At 36.3% G+C, this 18139-nt stretch overlaps 1 protein-coding gene across 2 annotated transcripts; it reads left to right on the top strand.

The window, feature by feature from the left end:
• The first annotated feature begins 108 nt into the window (after nt 1-108).
• LOC117323469 (zinc finger protein 830-like) lies at nt 109-17961 on the top strand. 2 transcript variants are annotated; one of them, XM_033878713.1, is made up of 9 exons: nt 109-238; nt 2083-2182; nt 3653-3755; nt 13499-13538; nt 14250-14416; nt 14603-14718; nt 15164-15241; nt 16089-16165; nt 16930-17961. In XM_033878713.1, exons 1-9 carry the CDS (start codon nt 126-128, stop codon nt 17090-17092), a joined length of 957 nt encoding a protein of 318 aa, XP_033734604.1. In that variant the 5' UTR covers nt 109-125; the 3' UTR covers nt 17093-17961. The 2 variants fall into 2 exon arrangements, with proteins under 2 accessions (XP_033734604.1, XP_033734605.1); XM_033878714.1 differs by lacking the exons at nt 109-238; nt 2083-2182 and adding an exon at nt 2355-2441.
• The last annotated feature ends 178 nt before the right edge of the window (nt 17962-18139 follow it).

The raw sequence follows: 18139 nt of genomic DNA, 5'->3' as shown, positions 1-18139 counted from the left end.
TAAGATACAGATACTTTATATCTAAAAATATGAGCATTATTTAGCATAATTTATATGATTAATATAAATATCAGAAACAAATTTCTTCGATTTTAGAATAAAATTCGAAAATAACAGCGGCAAATATGGCGACGTCCAAGAAAAAGAAAGTTGTTTCCAAAGATGACTTGAGACGGTTGATGAAAGAGAAGAAATCAACCGTCGCATCAGCTAAACGCGTTGAACATCCTTATGCTAAGTAACTATGTTATATGGTTATATAACTAAGATGTCGAAATTTATCGGAATATTTCTGGAATAGGCTCATCGCCACCCCTCCGGAGTGGGATCGATATAAAGTTTAACCCCCCCCCCCCCCCCCCCCCCGAGTATACATTGAGAACATTTTGTATTTTGATCATTTCACTGCTATAAATTCAAATGCCTGTGTATAGATCAAACTGTTATGTATACAACTTACAAGTACAGTAAAAGAAACAATCTGTGTGTGTTGCTTTTTTACATGTAATGTAAATCGGGGGGAAATGTCAAAAGATTGCAATGCTACAATGCTGTGTCTGTATTTATATACTGGATATTTACTTAATTTCAGGGTAGGTGATATGAAATCATATAGAATTATAGAACCAATTTAATTATTGAAGTAATTTGACAAACTGAGAGCAGAACTATTTTACATTTTTCACAAAGGAGTAGTCTAGTATACGTACGTACATATCGGTTAATAAGTTACATTTATTATACTGATAAATTAACTGGGATGGAATGAAAAAATTAAAATTTTAATAGGAACTGGTCCGGAGGGTCTAAATTAAATACTGCAATGGACTTATATATGTAGATAATTGAAATAATAATGAATTTCATTTAATTAATTTCTAACGATACTACACACTCACGTCAGACTACTTGTTATTTTAACCATATTTTAAATATGACAATTTCATGTCAATCAGGCATGTGTGCCTTCTTTAGCTTATACATCAAACACTCATGAACAGATTGAACTTGGAACATTTTTCGTACCACAACTACTCCCTTAGTTTACCAATACAGCGAATACATTTCATATTTAATATTTCAAATTGAACAAGCATATATCATTGTGGAAAAATATGCTATTTGTCCGCAAGAGTAATTAAGTATAAAGTTTCCCCTAAAAGACAACAGACAATGAGTCTTTATTGACCCGGTATACATGTTTGTTCTTAATCAATATATTACATGCATGTATATATATGTCCATTATCAGGCATGCAATGTTTTGTTAGGAGCCAGTCCAAAAAGCATTTTGTTTATTATTAACTTTTTTATCTTGTCTTTTTTCTTCTATGGTCAAGCAGCAAAACTACTGGCCTTGGACCAGTAGCTAATTCCACCTGTTTTAAATGTGTGAAAAAATACCAAGGAGTTTTAAAAAGAAAAACCAATTTTCTGAGTCACTATATATATATATAGTATGTACAAGACATTTTGAAAAAAAAAAATTGCATCATAATTAAAATGGCATAAATATGAATTACGTTTTGATGATCTGTTAGTTCTAAATTGGATGTGAGAAGTAGCTTTAGGCAGTCATAGACATACAATCAGTTAATGAAGAAACAATATTTCAAAATGATGTGTACACATTGATGATTCATACTACAGTACCACTATCTCTATCTAATTGGTGAGGCCACAGATCGTCATGAGGGGCCACAACAGCTCAGTCGGTTAGAGCACCGGCCATGTAATCTCAGGTGAAGATCCGAGGTGCATGCATGGTTCAACACTCCCTACCCATGTTGGTTTGTGTTTTTTCGGAAGCTGTTGTGGTTGTATCCTTGGGGAAGACACCTTACCTTAATTGCTCTATCTGGATGGTATGAGACAGGCCTCCCATATGTTCAATGAGGTAGCCACCAACTACTACAAGGAGACTCCCACCTCAAAATGACTCTGGCTGTTCACAGGCAATCAACCAAGCAAATGAAACTAACAACAACATCTAATTGGAGACAAGTTCAGTTGTGTAAATATTGATAACATATCAACTGAAAAAATATTGACTATACAAAAGTTCTCTATTTTGTATTACAGGTATAACAGTATTGACCAGCTGGTGTGTGTGGTTTGTAATACAGTGATAAAGAGTGGTTTATTATGGCAAGCGCATCTACAGAGTAAACAGCATAAAGAGGTATGTGTCTTGTATACAGAGTAAACAGCATAAAGAGGTATGTGTCTTGTATACAGAGTAAACAGCATAAAGAGGTATGTGTCTTGTATACAGAGTAAACAGCATAAAGAGGTATGTGTCTTGTATACAGAGTAAACAGCATAAAGAGGTATGTGTCTTGTATACAGAGTAAACAGCATAAAGAGGTATGTGTCTTGTATACAGAGTAAACAGCATAAAGAGGTATGTGTCTTGTATACAGAGTAAACAGCATAAAGAGGTATGTGTCTTGTATAACACCTTTGTTTTAAATGTGGAGATCACAGGTCAGAAATGGAATAAAAACTCAATTTTCAATACTTGGAGAAAAAGGCCAAATGTTATTCATACATGTTATTTTTCTGTTTATTCAGGCATACTGCCTAAAAGTCCTTGAAATTGAGTGCCTTGAATTGCGTTGAGTTTACTTTAAAAGTCTTGAATCCTTGTCTTGGTATTTGAATAGCATATTCTTTGTGTTTTATATATCTGATAACAAAGAGAATGGAAACTGCCAATGTAAAGAACTGAATTTTCAATGCAAATATTAAGATTTAGAGCAACTCTGTTAAATCTTGAGTCAGTGAATTCAAAGTTGAAAATTGACACTAAAATAAAAATTTAAAAAATGAATAGTGTGCAGCTAAAATTACAAAATTGTTATGTGAAATGCCTTTTATTATGTATGATAATAATTTGAAACAATTAATTTGGGCCTTAATACATTTAATTAGAATGGCTTTGAAATTGCTATAACTTGGTTTTGTCAGTCTGTTCAGATTGGTATGCTTGAACTCCCTAAGTCTGCTATTACACACTACTAATATTGTTATAGGTAACATTTAATGTACACTTCAATTGTATGTGTAATTCTTTATATTAACAATGATAGTGATAAAACATGCATTTCTGATGGAAAAGTACCATAAAGATAGGTTTGGTTTTGTATTGTTTAACATCCTATTAACAGCTGTGGTCATTTATATATAATTAAGGACAGCTTTCCCTGTTTGCAAGATGCATGAATGCTTATGAAAGCATGGAACTGATGCTGACTTTATAGTGCTACCTCAATGAAGCATACTGGTGAAAACATCCAGCAGACCACCCCACCCGGTCACATTATACTGACAACAGGCGAACCAGTCGTTCCACTCACAAAAATTCTGTGTGCTATGCAGGACTCGCAACTACCATCTTCATAGACTCTGGTATATCTCAGCCGGGACAGAACCAAAAGCCTTCCTCACAGGGGTTAATGCTGATCTAAAGGCCAAAAATTAGGCAGTGTCGAGGAAGACATTAGAAAAAAGAAAGTTGTTAGAAAGAAGATAAAAGATAAGATCCCAAATTCAGTTTCCTCATGCAATGGGGCAGCAGGAACAGTTCTTAAGCCATGCCTACAGTACATACCATAAAGAATTCTTTTTGTAAAATGTCATTGTTTTTTAGAAACTAACACAAGTGAAGCCAGCTCCAGACACATTTACCACTGGTGTTAAGAGGTCTCTCCCCCAGCAATCCAACAGCCATGAAGATTCTAAAAGACTTAGAGGTATTCACTTTTCTATTCACCTGTACATGTGTGTAATTTTTCATGATGACACCTGTAATGAAATTATATTTCATTGTGTTTCTTATAAATTATTAAATTACATACATTGTAAAGATACTTATCTTGGATAGAAGATAGTGTCATTTGTTGTTAAAATTAGGGAAAAGACGTGTTCTTGTTTCCCGGTAAAATTTGTCAGTTGACTGTGTTGACATTATGACGTCAACTTCCGGTTTGTTTACGTAAGCTATTTTTAGCATCAGTGAGTGCTTTGAGTGCAAACTTTGAGTGTGAGTGTTATATGTAAAATGATTAAAAGTTAAATGTAAACTTCGATATATCAAATGCAAATAAAGTTTGTATCTATCGTGTCTCTATGGATGCACGTGAATAACAAGTTCCGGACTATAAAAGCCGGTGAACCGGAATATTTGAGGATTCGAGATTCCAGCATCGAAGACAGCAGTAGACAGTCCAAGAGAGGTAACTCTTGTTTGTGGTTGGGTAATCCGGGGAGATTTTATAACCCTTGTTTATTGCGTAATGCAATAACAAGGAAAATAATTATGTAGGCTAGGGTTTTTCTTAAATATTGTTTTTATAACCTTGTTTATTGCGAAATGCAATAACTGGGAAAGTAACTTTGTAAATGTGCTAGTCGCGTAAAACTATTTGGATTTTATAACCTCGTTTATTGCGAAATGCAATAACTGGGAAAATAATTGTGAATTAGTATTTTAGATAAAACTATCTTTGTATATAACTCTGTTTATCACGGAATGTGATAACAGGGAAACTAATTGTTGCTAAGGGTAGATAAATATTTGTATACCCTGTGCACGTCTCGAATGAGATGGTCAGGAAAATAACTGCTTTGTAGGGATTTTTGTAATTAAGCTTTAAGCGTATTACGGGTCGGGATAAACGGATGTATAGTGTTATAGGATTTTTGTAGTTGTAGAGCTGCTGGAGTCTGATACTTTTTGACTTTATATGGTCCATGCTCTATTTATTGTATGCTAAATTATTCTTGTATATTGTACATGCAATAGGCTTTTTATGTAAGTGTATGTACGCATTTGTATTTGTTTTGTCAAATATAATAAAATACATCCTCGAAATTTATATTGGTCTCATATCATCATTCTGGTACAAGCTAGGATATTTTAAGTGTGTTCACACGCACGCATTCTTTACAATTGGTGGCAGCGGAAACTTTTTTCATATCTTTCTGAATATTTCAGTATAAATTTTTGATTTTCAAAATTACTGTAGGATATTATTCAGAAATTGTTTGAAATTTTCGGAAACGTCTTTTTATTATTGTTAGAGTTTTGCGTACCAGAATTAGTATAGTTTCATAATTAGATATAGAGGATGTATCTTAGGAGTAGGAAACTGCAATCTCCTAGTTATGAAAGGAGGGGAAATGTGGCTAGGCCACAGAGAGCACTTGATTCCAATTCTCCATGCCGTGGTACATGTACGTCTCCAATACCGAGCATCATGGGAGTAAATGATACGACGGAAAGCGAGGGTACAGATGTAACTGGAACTCCAAGAAATAATACGACTTCGGGAGATGAGAGAGCGGAGAATCACGGAACATGGAATTACCAAGATCCACAGAATACACATGACAGCGCTGACAGAGGTACTAGGGATAATTTCCGAAATGGAAATACCCAACAGAATGAAGCAAATTTTCGCAATGGAAATACGGATAATTTCCGTAATGGAAACATCCAATATACTGGTACAAATTTCCGAAATGGAAATAACCAGTCTGTAGATTTAAATTTCCGTAATGGAAATCTGGGAAATTTCCGAAATGGAAATAACCAGTCTGTAGATTTAAATTTCCGTACTGGAAATGTGGGAAATTTCCGAAATGGAAATAACCAACCTGTAGATTTAAATTTCCGTAATGGAAATATGGGAAATTTCCGAAATGGAAATAACCAACCTGTAGATAAAAATTTCCGAAATGGAAATAACCGCCCTATAGATTCAGATTTCCGTAATGGAAGTATGAATGATTTCTATCAAGAGAATATGGGAGGTCAAGGACACAATAGTTCAAGTTTACACTACCCAGAGGTTTGCGATGGACCAGACTTCCGTAGATCACATGGAACAGCGCATGAATTCCAAGGAGGAAACCCAGAGTACGAGTTATATAGAAACCCGCATCAAATGGACAGATATCAAGATATGTCTGGAAATGCACCACAGTACAGGTCGGAATCGTACAGGAGAAATCACGTAACTAATAACACACAGTCCTATCATCTCGGCGACTATTCTATTAGTAACCGGGACAAGGATGGACAAATCGCCTTCAGGACTTCATCAACCTCATGCAGAAGTGGGAAGGAACCAGATACAAAACTTCCTTTTTTCAATGGCAAGGGAGACTGGCAAGCATTCATCGTGACTTTCAACCTGGTAGCGGCAAGATTTGGATGGGATGAATACAGACAATGCGAAGAATTGTTATTTTGCCTGAGGGACGAGGCACTTACATTTGCAACAAGATTACCTGCATACACGAGGGCAGACCTTAATCAATTCTGTAAGGAAATGGATCGTCGTTTTGGTGATAATGTACTACCGGAAACGCATCGTCGTAACTTACAAAACGCCCGTATGAGGAACGAGGAATCCTTGGCAACATACTCATCCAGAATCGAAAATATGGTCAGGAAGGCCTATCCAGGAATAAATCGCGGACTTTATGACAATCTGTGTGTAGAATACATGCTAAACGGGATCTCTGACGCCAGCGTGTCGTATGACGTTCTAACAAAACGACCGAGGAATTTAGAAGAAGCAATTAATTTATTAACTTGGCACTTTTCCTGCAAGTCTTCGGTAAAAAAGAACGGTCACGTGAGAGAGGTGTCACTCACAACAAACGAGGAAGAATGCTTGGACGTCAGAAGAATGGGACAAAACAAATATGTCACAGAAGAAAGACTTCAACAATTTGGAAGAGATTTGTCTACACAAATTTCCAAGGACATAAAAATGGTGATCTCAGAGGAAATAGACACTAAAGTGACCAAGAATATCAAAAAGATGATTTCAGAGGAATCTAACACTCGCCAAAGGTACAACAACTACAACTCAAATGCAAATCAGGGCAAGATTGTATGCTTTGGGTGCAACAAGGAGGGACACTTCCGGAAGGATTGTCCGTTTCAGAAGGACAAAGGAAAAGATCACATGGATCGTAAAATGTCCGAGAAAAACAAGTCGTTAAACTAGGGAGGACTGTGTCTGACGGCCAAGGTACAGTCCGTGAAATAAAAGAAGATACCAAGGGAATTAAACAGACGAGGGGAAAAGAAACATGGTACAATTTAGGGGTTAACAGCGTCAATAGTCATCCAGCAGAGAACAAGCAGACAGACGTAGAAGAAGCTAGCTCAGATGTTGATACAGATCATATACCTAATATGGAGGTGGATGATGAAGTGAAAATACAGGAGAGCTTGGCAGGGGCTAAGGAGGGGATTCCGGAGGTTGAAATAGAGACTTTATCGGAGACAGAGGGGACGGAGAAAGCGGATGCCGTAGTGTTCAAGGAACTAGTAGTCGACAGGGTCCGGGCAGTTACCGTTAAGGCGTCTATTGTGGTGGAGGAGATCGAGTTACAAGCTGTAGTAGATACTGGAGCAGAGGTAACAGTGATGAGTGATAGAGTATTTCAACGAATTCCAGAGAGCCAAAGGCCAAAGCTAAAGAAGTCTAAATACGGGCTAGTGGTTGCGGAAGCTGGGAAGAAAATGACGACGCAGGGTGTAGCAGATGTCAAGATAAAACTTGGAAGCAAGCTGTTTACATGGGCCGTGTATATAGCTTCAATCCGGGATGACTTACTGCTAGGATGCGACATTCTAGATGAGTTCGATATTTTAGTCAGCACCAAACGTGGGCTAGAAGTTGAGGGACAATGGGTAGAATGTGAAGTTTTAAGGACCATGGACAATACTGCACGTCTGGGGATAAAAGAGACGGTAACAATTCCAGCAGGAACGGAGGTTGTTGTTGCCGGAGAGCCAATTAATGCCGAGTTATTAGATACACGGTATTCTACAATTGAGCCGACCACAGAGGATGAAAGAGGATTTATCGTGGCCAGAGCTTTGGTTGATCCATACATCAAAATAGTGCCGGTACGGATCGTCAATACCAGTAACTCGCCAATTAAACTAAAGAAGGGATATCATTTAGGAGAACTACACGAGGTACACAGTTTTCAAGAGATGTTCCAAGAAACTCGAGATCCTTGGAATGAGTACATACAAACAGTAAGAAGTAGACAGAAAACTAATGAAGTGAGGAATGTTCAACTCACAGTTACAGACTCTGATCTTCGAGGACCTCAGATTCCGGAAGATTGGAAGGAGTCAGAGAGACAGGATAACGTTCCTGTTATACCGGAGCATATCAAAGAGTTATTTGATAAAAGCTGCGAAAGTATCAAAGATAACAGACACAAGACTACACTAGCAGAGATACTTGTGAGGAACCAGGATTGCTTTGCAAGGAATAAACTGGAGCTCGGTAATTGCTCTTTAATCGAACACAAAATAACGACTGGCACGGCTCCGCCAGTACGCCAACCTTTAAGGAGAACACCCCGTGGTTTTGAGGCGGAGGAGGAAAAGTATCTTAAAGATCAATTGGATAACGGAGCCATTCGTGAGAGTAAATCAAGTTGGGCTTCCAATATTGTCTTGATTCGTAAGAAGGACGGAACGGTCAGATGGTGTTGTGATTACAGGAAACTAAATGATGCAACCATTAAGGACGCATATCCACTCCCAAGAATTGACACTTGTTTGGATTGTTTATCTTCAGCATCAATATTTTCAACCATGGATCTTCAAAGCGGGTATTGGCAGATTAAAATGTCAGAGGAAGATCGTCCGAAAACTGCTTTTATTACAAAGTATGGATTGTACGAATACACTAAAATGCCGTTTGGACTCTGCAATGCTCCGAGTACTTTTCAGCGTTGCATGGAGTTAATTTTTCGGGGTATGCAGTGGAAGACCATATTGATCTACTTGGATGATGTCATCTTATACTCAGCAAATATGGATGAACATTTGGAGAAGCTCGATGAAGTTCTGGGAAGATTCAAGGACGCAGGGTTGAAGTTAAAGCCGTCCAAATGCGAATTTCTTAGAAATGAAGTATTGTACTTAGGACATATCGTAGGATCGGAGGGGATTAAGCCGAACCCAAAGATAATAGAGTCAGTAAAGAATTGGAAACAACCAAAGTCAACAAAAGAAGTTCAACAGTTTCTTGGACTATGCAACTACTATCGACGTTTTGTCGAGAAATTCAGCGAAGTAGCTACGCCATTGACAGAATTGACGAAAAAAGATGTGGAGTTCATATGGACAGAGAAGTGTGAGGAAACGTTCCAGTTACTAAAGGAGAAGCTATGCAAGTCGCCAATTCTAGCGATACCGAATAATGAAGATCTCATGATACTAGATACAGATGCTTCTAATTTTGGGATAGGAGGAGTTTTGTCTCAACTATCAAATGGAGTAGAACGACCAGTTGCATATGCATCCAAAAAGCTTGACAGATATCAACAAAGGTACAGCGTGACAAGAAGGGAACTGCTAGCCGTAGTAACTTTCATACCAATTTAAGCATTACCTACTTGGCAGGAGATTTCTGTTGCGAACAGATCACGGATCTTTAAAATGGCTATTTGGATTTAAAGACCCACAAGGGCAAATCGCCAGATGGTTGGAATGTCTTGGCGAATATGACTTTGAAATTCAACATCGGGAGGGGAAATTACACCAAAATGCAGATGCACTTTCCAGATGTGACGCAGAAGATTTATGCGATCATCAGAAAAATGAATCTTTCGATGAAAACTGCTCAGTATGTCAGCAACTAAAATCCGAATGGAAAGACTTTAAAGAAGAAGTTGATAATGTTGCTGCACTAGGGAAACAAAGTAAAGACAGAAGTTTAAGAGTTGTCAAAGAAGAGACGAGAAGTAACTGGATGGTTGGTTATACATATAAGGAATTATCAGACTTCCAAAAAGAGGATTCAGATCTTCGGTATCTTCACAACTGGACACAAGAAGGGGCAATACCATCAAGAGATGATGTCGCAAAATTTAGTCCAGCTCTAAGAAAATTATGGTTAAACTGGGACAATATTGTATGCAGGAACGGTATTCTTTATCAAAACTGGAAGACAGCTTCACCTGAAAAAGAAAAATTACAGATGTTAGTTCCAAAAGTACTTCGACAAGAAATAATAATAAACAGCCATGATACAACGTATGCGGGTCACCCAGGAGTCCAGAGAACAATGGATAAAATACGTGACAAGTTTTATTGGTACAAAATGATTGAAGACGTAAAGTCTCACATACAAAAATGTGGAAGTTGCAGTCGTTGGAAATCAAGTAATACAAATACAAAAGCGCCATTAAGTGAATACCGAGTGGGCTATCCTTTGGATCGGGTAGGAATGGACGTCATAGGACCTCTACCTCGAACCAAAAGACAGAATCAGTACATTCTAGTGATCGGAGATTATTTTACTAGATGGATGGAAGCTTTTCCTATTCCGAATCAATCAGCAGAGAAGGTTGCTGAGAAGTTGGTAAAAGAATTTGTGGCCAGATTCGGAACCCCTCTTGAAATACATACAGATATGGGTTCCAATTTTCAAAGCGATTTATTTAAAGAAGTATGTCACTTGTTGCAGATTACGAAAACTCACTCTACGCCATATAGACCAGAGTCTAACGGATTAATAGAGAGATTCAACAGAACCTTAGGAACCATGATTAAAAGCTTTCTACGGGAAAATCCCAAGGAATGGGATACCCATATTGAGATATTAATGGCAGCATACAGAAGCACAAGACACCCAGCAACAGGATTCAGCCCGAATGCCATGATGTTTGGACGAGAGGTCAATACGCCAGTCAGTATACTGTTTCCACCGCCTAGAAAAAACGATACACCTGTCTCAACGGATTATGTGGATCAGTTACGTCAACAGATGGAAATGATGTACCAAACGGCTAGGGAGAAATTGGGGGAAAGTGCTCAATATCAAAATAGGAATTGCGATTCCAGAATAAAAGATTTCCGTTACAAAGTAGGAGATACTGTCTATAAGATGAAACCGAAGCATAAGAAGCTAGAGTCACCGTGGGCAGGACCATACATAGTCACTAAAGTATTGAGTCCAGTTGTATACACCATAGAGGGAAAAACACATAAAGAGAACGTTCATTTCAATAAATTAAAGCCTTGTATACTTTCTTCATACCCGAAATGGGCAGAAAGTAAAATGAACCTTGTTGTATAATTTCAGATGTTCAAGTGTAACACTTGCGACTTCATAGCCAAAACCAAGAAGGCAGCGGTGCTGCATTACCTAATCAAACATACTCCAAAGGAGAATGTGCCATATAGCTGTGGCTTGTGCGGGTACGTAGCTTTGACATTACAACAGCTACGGAACCATACTAAGGGATACCAGTACCACTTACGTTTGGTAGAGAATGGGCCGTTCACTAAGGCGAAAGATGAAGATTACTTCCAGAAAAGCAAGAAGCCTTACGACGTTAAAGTAGGAGTTGAGGTAAAGTACTTAGCAGTGGACACGAAGAGTGAAAGTGGAGGATGCACGGAGAAAGGGGAACTGAAGGAACAGAAGCTAGAGATGGAAAGAAAGGAGAAGGACGAAGGACCAAAAATGACGAGTGTGAGCGAGGACCGAAGGAAGGAAGACAAGGAGCGCCTGATGAAAGAGACAGACAAACTCATGGACGATGTATTGGACCTGTGCGATGAAGAGGAAGAGATAATGAAAGTTAGGGAAGAGAATGTGAGACTTGGGCAGTATATTGAGAGGTTGGAGAAAAAGTTAGAGAAGGGTGATAGGAAGCGTAAAAGTGGGAATTTTGGATTGTATGGGTTTGAGGAGATGTGGGAGGATGGAAGGGAGAATGTAAAGAGAATGAAGAGTGTAGTGATTAAAAAGTAGACTATGGGTGGTGGAAATAAAATTAGTAGTATCAGTATATATACATGTGCATTATGTTAAATAGAAAGTTCCATATATATTAAATATGAAGTCTTATGAAGAGATAAATATGCAAAGCATATCAATTTGTGATAAAATTCACTAAAGTAACGAATTATATGATATTGTTGTACATTATATTGTTATGTTATACTTACATACTTTGACAGTTATTTTGTTCATAGTGTACATTTCGGGGACGAAATGTCGTCCAAAAGGGGGAAAGTGTAATGAAATTGTATTTCATTGTGTTTCTTATAAATTATTAAATTACATACATTGTAAAGATACTTATCTTGGATAGAAGATAGTGTCATTTGTTGTTAAAATTAGGGAAAAGACGTGTTCTTGTTTCCCGGTAAAATTTGTCAGTTGACTGTGTTGACATTATGACGTCAACTTCCGGTTTGTTTACGTAAGCTATTTTTAGCATCAGTGAGTGCTTTGAGTGCAAACTTTGAGTGTGAGTGTTATATGTAAAATGATTAAAAGTTAAATGTAAACTTCGATATATCAAATGCAAATAAAGTTTGTATCTATCGTGTCTCTATGGATGCACGTGAATAACAAGTTCCGGACTATAAAAGCCGGTGAACCGGAATATTTGAGGATTCGAGATTCCAGCATCGAAGACAGCAGTAGACAGTCCAAGAGAGGTAACTCTTGTTTGTGGTTGGGTAATCCGGGGAGATTTTATAACCCTTGTTTATTGCGTAATGCAATAACAAGGAAAATAATTATGTAGGCTAGGGTTTTTCTTAAATATTGTTTTTATAACCTTGTTTATTGCGAAATGCAATAACTGGGAAAGTAACTTTGTAAATGTGCTAGTCGCGTAAAACTATTTGGATTTTATAACCTCGTTTATTGCGAAATGCAATAACTGGGAAAATAATTGTGAATTAGTATTTTAGATAAAACTATCTTTGTATATAACTCTGTTTATCACGGAATGTGATAACAGGGAAACTAATTGTTGCTAAGGGTAGATAAATATTTGTATACCCTGTGCACGTCTCGAATGAGATGGTCAGGAAAATAACTGCTTTGTAGGGATTTTTGTAATTAAGCTTTAAGCGTATTACGGGTCGGGATAAACGGATGTATAGTGTTATAGGATTTTTGTAGTTGTAGAGCTGCTGGAGTCTGATACTTTTTGACTTTATATGGTCCATGCTCTATTTATTGTATGCTAAATTATTCTTGTATATTGTACATGCAATAGGCTTTTTATGTAAGTGTATGTACGCATTTGTATTTGTTTTGTCAAATATAATAAAATACATCCTCGAAATTTATATTGGTCTCATATCATCATTCTGGTACAAGCTAGGATATTTTAAGTGTGTTCACACGCACGCATTCTTTACAACACCATCAAAGTATTCTGAGTTATAAACAGTGATTCTTGGTACTGTTCTAGACATTTTTTTTTATCTGAGATTTGAATTTGTCAAAAACTTGTCCAAGGTCTGCTGTTTACTTCTCTTTTTAAGTTAGGCATTTTAATAAAATAATGTTACATATCCTTGTCTGAGAAAATTTTAACCCTTTTAAATTAATCATGAGAAAACTAGAAATGAAGTATTTGAGTTTCTGATGTTTGTCCAATTTGTTTTGTTATTTTTTTCGGCTTTTTAATACAGGAAATGGTCAACCAGCCAAACATTCATCAACAGACTCCAAGTGAGTAAACTGGTCAATGAACAAGTTTTTCTGTACATTGTAACTGACACGTGTGGTGTATCCCTGATGTTTATTAGTAAATGTGTTATAGGTACAAGTCTATAACAATATCAATATAGGAAGTAAGAAACAGTGTGTCTAGAATTGATTGTATGCATAATTAAAATAAATAAATAAAGAATATGTTAGGACAGTCTTTTCGCCCCTTTTGATTTTATTAAAATGTAAAATGGAATGTAGATGTAGTATAGAGAAAAAAATGTATTTTACTAGACATCTCAAATCTAGACTATTAATCATCGCTAAAATATCAAGATGAATAAAAGCTGAAGGTCAAGGTTATAGGAAGTATGACTGGTCCCTTTGTTTAGATATTCAGATTTAGTAAGATGCCACACAATAGTATTAAGTCTAGAGAAACTGGTTGAATATTAGTAGTTACAGGTAATATTTAGGTAAGAGGTTTTGAATCATGTATTTAATCACTTAAATCGGTTTGCAACCAAGGTTGAAATATTGCACTGGTTGTACCTAATGCCTTGCTTTTTGAAAAATGAAAAAAAGTAGATTAAGATATCGCTATAAGATAATGGTTTTCTTTTCCTTTAGTACAATTGTGTAATCACCACTACATTCATACAGTAAGTGTCAAGAAGAAATAAGTGTCATTTAGACTTTTGTCCTAATTGTCATAATTTAATATTCTTTCAGACTACCATCAGATTTCTTTGACAGTAAGGCTAATAATAAATCGAGTATGCCTAAACGGGCTGGTTTGGCGACATATTCATCATCTTCCGATGAAGACGAGGCTGAAGTAAAGGGAACGCCCAAGCTCAGCACCACGACCGTGTCAAGTGTACCAGGTCTTCCTGCAGGTAAACCTAATTAACTAGACAGATTTCAGGAAAATTAAACATCGAAACGATTAAATTATTTTTTTTCTCCACTTTCTATTCAGCGACACATGTACTTATTTGATTTTAAAACATTGTTTCTATGACTAACACTTGTTTATCGTTCGAACCATCTCCAATATATATTTAATTTTGTTGATTTTATAGATTTCTTCAACACAAAATCAAGTGATAAACCAGAAGAAGTGGAAAAACCTAAAACAGACACAATGGCTGAAGTGCTACCAGAGGGATTTTTTGATGACCCAAAAACTGATGCAAAGGTGAGCTAAGATGTTTATTATTAAATAATAGAGCATATATGGAACGTTGTCTGTATGAGTGTATCATGTTCTTATCAGGGTCCATTGCTCTTTACTGTAGGTATGGTTAGTTAGTGAGTTTACTTAATCCTGTCATGTAGCTAGCAGCACTTTCAGTTTCAGATTTTCTATCTAATCTAATCTAATGATAATGACAATTTATTTCAAGCTTTGTATATCAATGATATCTTTCTAGAATTTTATGAATTATATTTTGCTTACTTCTAGGTTAGTATATTCAGTAGACCCTAATATCTTATTTTGCTATTTCTAGGTTTTATGTGAATCTTATTTTGCTTATTTCGAGGTTTTATATGAATCTTATTTTGCTTATTTTTAGGTTTTATGTGAATCTTAATTTGCTTATTTCTAGGTTTGATATCAATAATATCTAATGTTTTCCCAGGTTCGTAATGTGGAGTATAAAGACAAAATGGAGGAGGAATGGGAAATGTTTCAGCGAGCCATGAAAGAAGAAAATCATGTGAGTCTCCAGATAAATCCTGTTAAAATGTAAACAATATTTATTTTATAACAATAGCAAAACAAGTTATACCAAATTACATTAATCATTCTTCTTGGGACTGGATCAAATCTCACGAGGGGTCTTACTGTGGGAGGAAACCGGAGTACCTGGAGAAAACCCACGTGGTCGGGCATGTAACCCCATACTTTTTCACATCCAATCAGGTGAATCGAACTCCTGCTGCCTAGATGAAAGGCAAGTGTGTTACCACTGTGCCAACTGACCACCCCTGTTGTCAGATGTCCAAGAGATGTATATGGAAGTCTATCAATTGCAGATATGGCCCGGGTGATAGGGAAATTTTACCATCAGGTGTAGAATTTGGTCAGATCAGAGGGTTTGCCTGAAGCTCTACACTCAAGGGTAGAGTTCTCTATCCTCCATATCTACACATTGACATGACAATTCATTTCTTAAAATAGCCTGTACAAAAACATATGAAAAAAAATTAATTCAAAAATACATTCATATATGCGTATGTATTATATAACAACCCCCACCCAAAAAAAAAAATGACCATAAAAAACCTAGATGTTTACTAAAAGAGGCAAAATGTGATTGTTTTACTCAGGTTTAAAGGTGAAAATGTAGTTAGGACACAAACTCCAGGTGGGAATATGAATTTACACTTGCATATTGGTTTGATCGGTCATAGTGAACATATTGAAAATGTAATTTGGACATTTACTGGTATATTGTCTGTTATTTTGATTCAATGATGAAATATGTATCAAATTTGATTGAAAAATCTTTAGTAAAGTTATTAATTTATGTTATCTGAGGAACTTAATCTTGTTATTATCAGGTATCAGAAGCCATTATGGACGAAGAGGATGAACAAGCAAATGTAGACAGAAACATTGATGAAATAGACGACCAAATGTAAGCCATTTAAATGTAACACTGAACACACATTCCACCAAACTTACTCAATGTTTGTAGGTCAGTGAAGATTTTAGTTTACATGTATGTAGGATGACAAAGCGATGTTTCGTATGCCATTTTTGGGCCAGTAACTCTAATCATAAAATAAGGTTTAAGGCAAAGTCATTTTCAAAGTTTTTGTCAGAGTTATTGTTTCTGACTTTATATATAGAGGTCAATGAAATATTTATATGGACAATGAAATGTCAGTAACCCGTGTAAAAAGACCACCTGCTGTTTTTGTGTATCTTTTTAACAACGATGTTGCAGAGTATTTCCATTTCACTTAATCTAACAACACACAATGTCCTATTAAAGTGAAAAATGCTTGTCTTCACATTCCAGTTGCAATGACATTTCAGGGACAATAATCCATCAGTTTCACTGATATTTAGTTCATGAATCAAGGGCAAGTGAAGTTATATATGCAGTGGTCTGTTTTTTGCCTTCATCTGTTTCAGTAATTGTTGGAATGAAATCCACAAACTCTGCCCAATTGTATCTAAACCTTTTCTATCCATTTCACTAGTCGTTGGAATGAAATTGACATATTCTGCCCAATTGTACATGTATTTAAACCTTTTCGATCTATTTCAGTATTTTTTTTAATGAAATCGACAAACTCTGCTCAATTGTTTCATTATTTTATCTATTTCAGTAATTGTTGGAACGAAATTGAAAACTCTGCCCAATTGTATCTAAACATTTTCTTTCTATTTCAGTAATCGTTGGAATGAAATCAACAAACTCCAAATTAAAAAGGAGGAGATCATGTCAACACAGGGTTCCAAAGATACTGGGTCAAAATCGGACAGTGACGAAGATGCAGAGGATCAGGAACTACAGGAGTTTATGGACTGGCGTTCAAAAAAGTCGTGGAAATGAGGATTTTACTTCTTAAATGTTCATTTCAATTAAGTTAGTATTAATTGATGGATTCAATGTTGAGTGCTACAAACTTAATATCCGAGCAGGGAATAAAGTGGCACAATGTCAACTATGAGAACAGCATCAATGTGAGCAGCCATTAACATGATTTTTGGACATAACTTACGGGTAATATCATCTAATACAAGTACAGTGCTTCTGGATTTGGTTTTTCAAATCAGTTCTAGCTCTGGATAGGATGGAATACCCGGTAGTTAAATTAACTGATACATGTACTGTTTGTATTTTCCTTATGGTTTGAATGACCAAAATCAATACATTAGACATATCTGATGTGGCTGAAAGTCGGAAATTAATTTTTCTTCTTTTGGGACCAATTAGGAAAATCTTCACAGGGGCGAAGATTTCAACAATGAATGCTTACAAAAACTTTGATTTAAATGCTCCTCTGATGATAATGATGGACCGGACAGTTCGGGTGTGCATATTTCAAGCAGTTGTCTTTGTCGTCATGATCAGGCTACTATTGCAAAACAGCTGGATCCCGTTTCCAAAAATTGGTAATGTTACTGACAGTGATTAAAGTTAAAACATTAACAAGTTGATGATTTTATTGGCATGACTGAAACAACCATTTTTTTGTGGGGGACATTCAGGATGAGTTTTGACTGAAACAACCATTTTTTTGTGGGGGACATTCAGGACGAGTTAGATAGTATTGTTTCACTTATACTACTCGCTGTAGTTTAGATGTCAGCGTGGTAGTAATGGATGATGTCAACAGGAAGTTGAGTCAGGTATTACAGAGATGTTACATTCTTAAGTATTGGCTTCAGAAACAGTCCAATAAAAATCATTAAACAAGTTTTCACCATTTATTCTTATTTTATTGTTACAAGTGCATGTATTTTATATTTAAAGTTTGTAATCAGAATCCCTTGCCTATTTTCAATATACAGTTACAGAAGAAACTGTATTCATCACATCCCCACAACTAAATTAAGTGGCGATATCCTGGAATCAGGGTATCCATCTATAATCTCA

The sequence above is a fragment of the Pecten maximus genome, chromosome 3, assembly GCF_902652985.1.
Source record: "Pecten maximus chromosome 3, xPecMax1.1, whole genome shotgun sequence".
In the NCBI taxonomy this organism is placed as follows: Eukaryota; Metazoa; Mollusca; class Bivalvia; order Pectinida; family Pectinidae; genus Pecten; species Pecten maximus.
The sequence above is the reverse complement of the archived record's forward strand: the minus strand, read 5'-3'. Positions and strand labels throughout refer to the sequence as shown.

Coding starts and splice junctions, on each gene's coding strand:
- LOC117323469 (XM_033878713.1), top strand. CDS start 126: ATGGCGACGTCCAAGAAAAAGAAAGTTGTTTCCAAAGATGACTTGAGA. Junction 2,183..3,652: donor AGAGTAAACAGCATAAAGAG/GTATGTGTCTTG, acceptor ATTGTTTTTTAG/AAACTAACACAAGTGAAGCC. Junction 15,242..16,088: donor CCATGAAAGAAGAAAATCAT/GTGAGTCTCCAG, acceptor TGTTATTATCAG/GTATCAGAAGCCATTATGGA.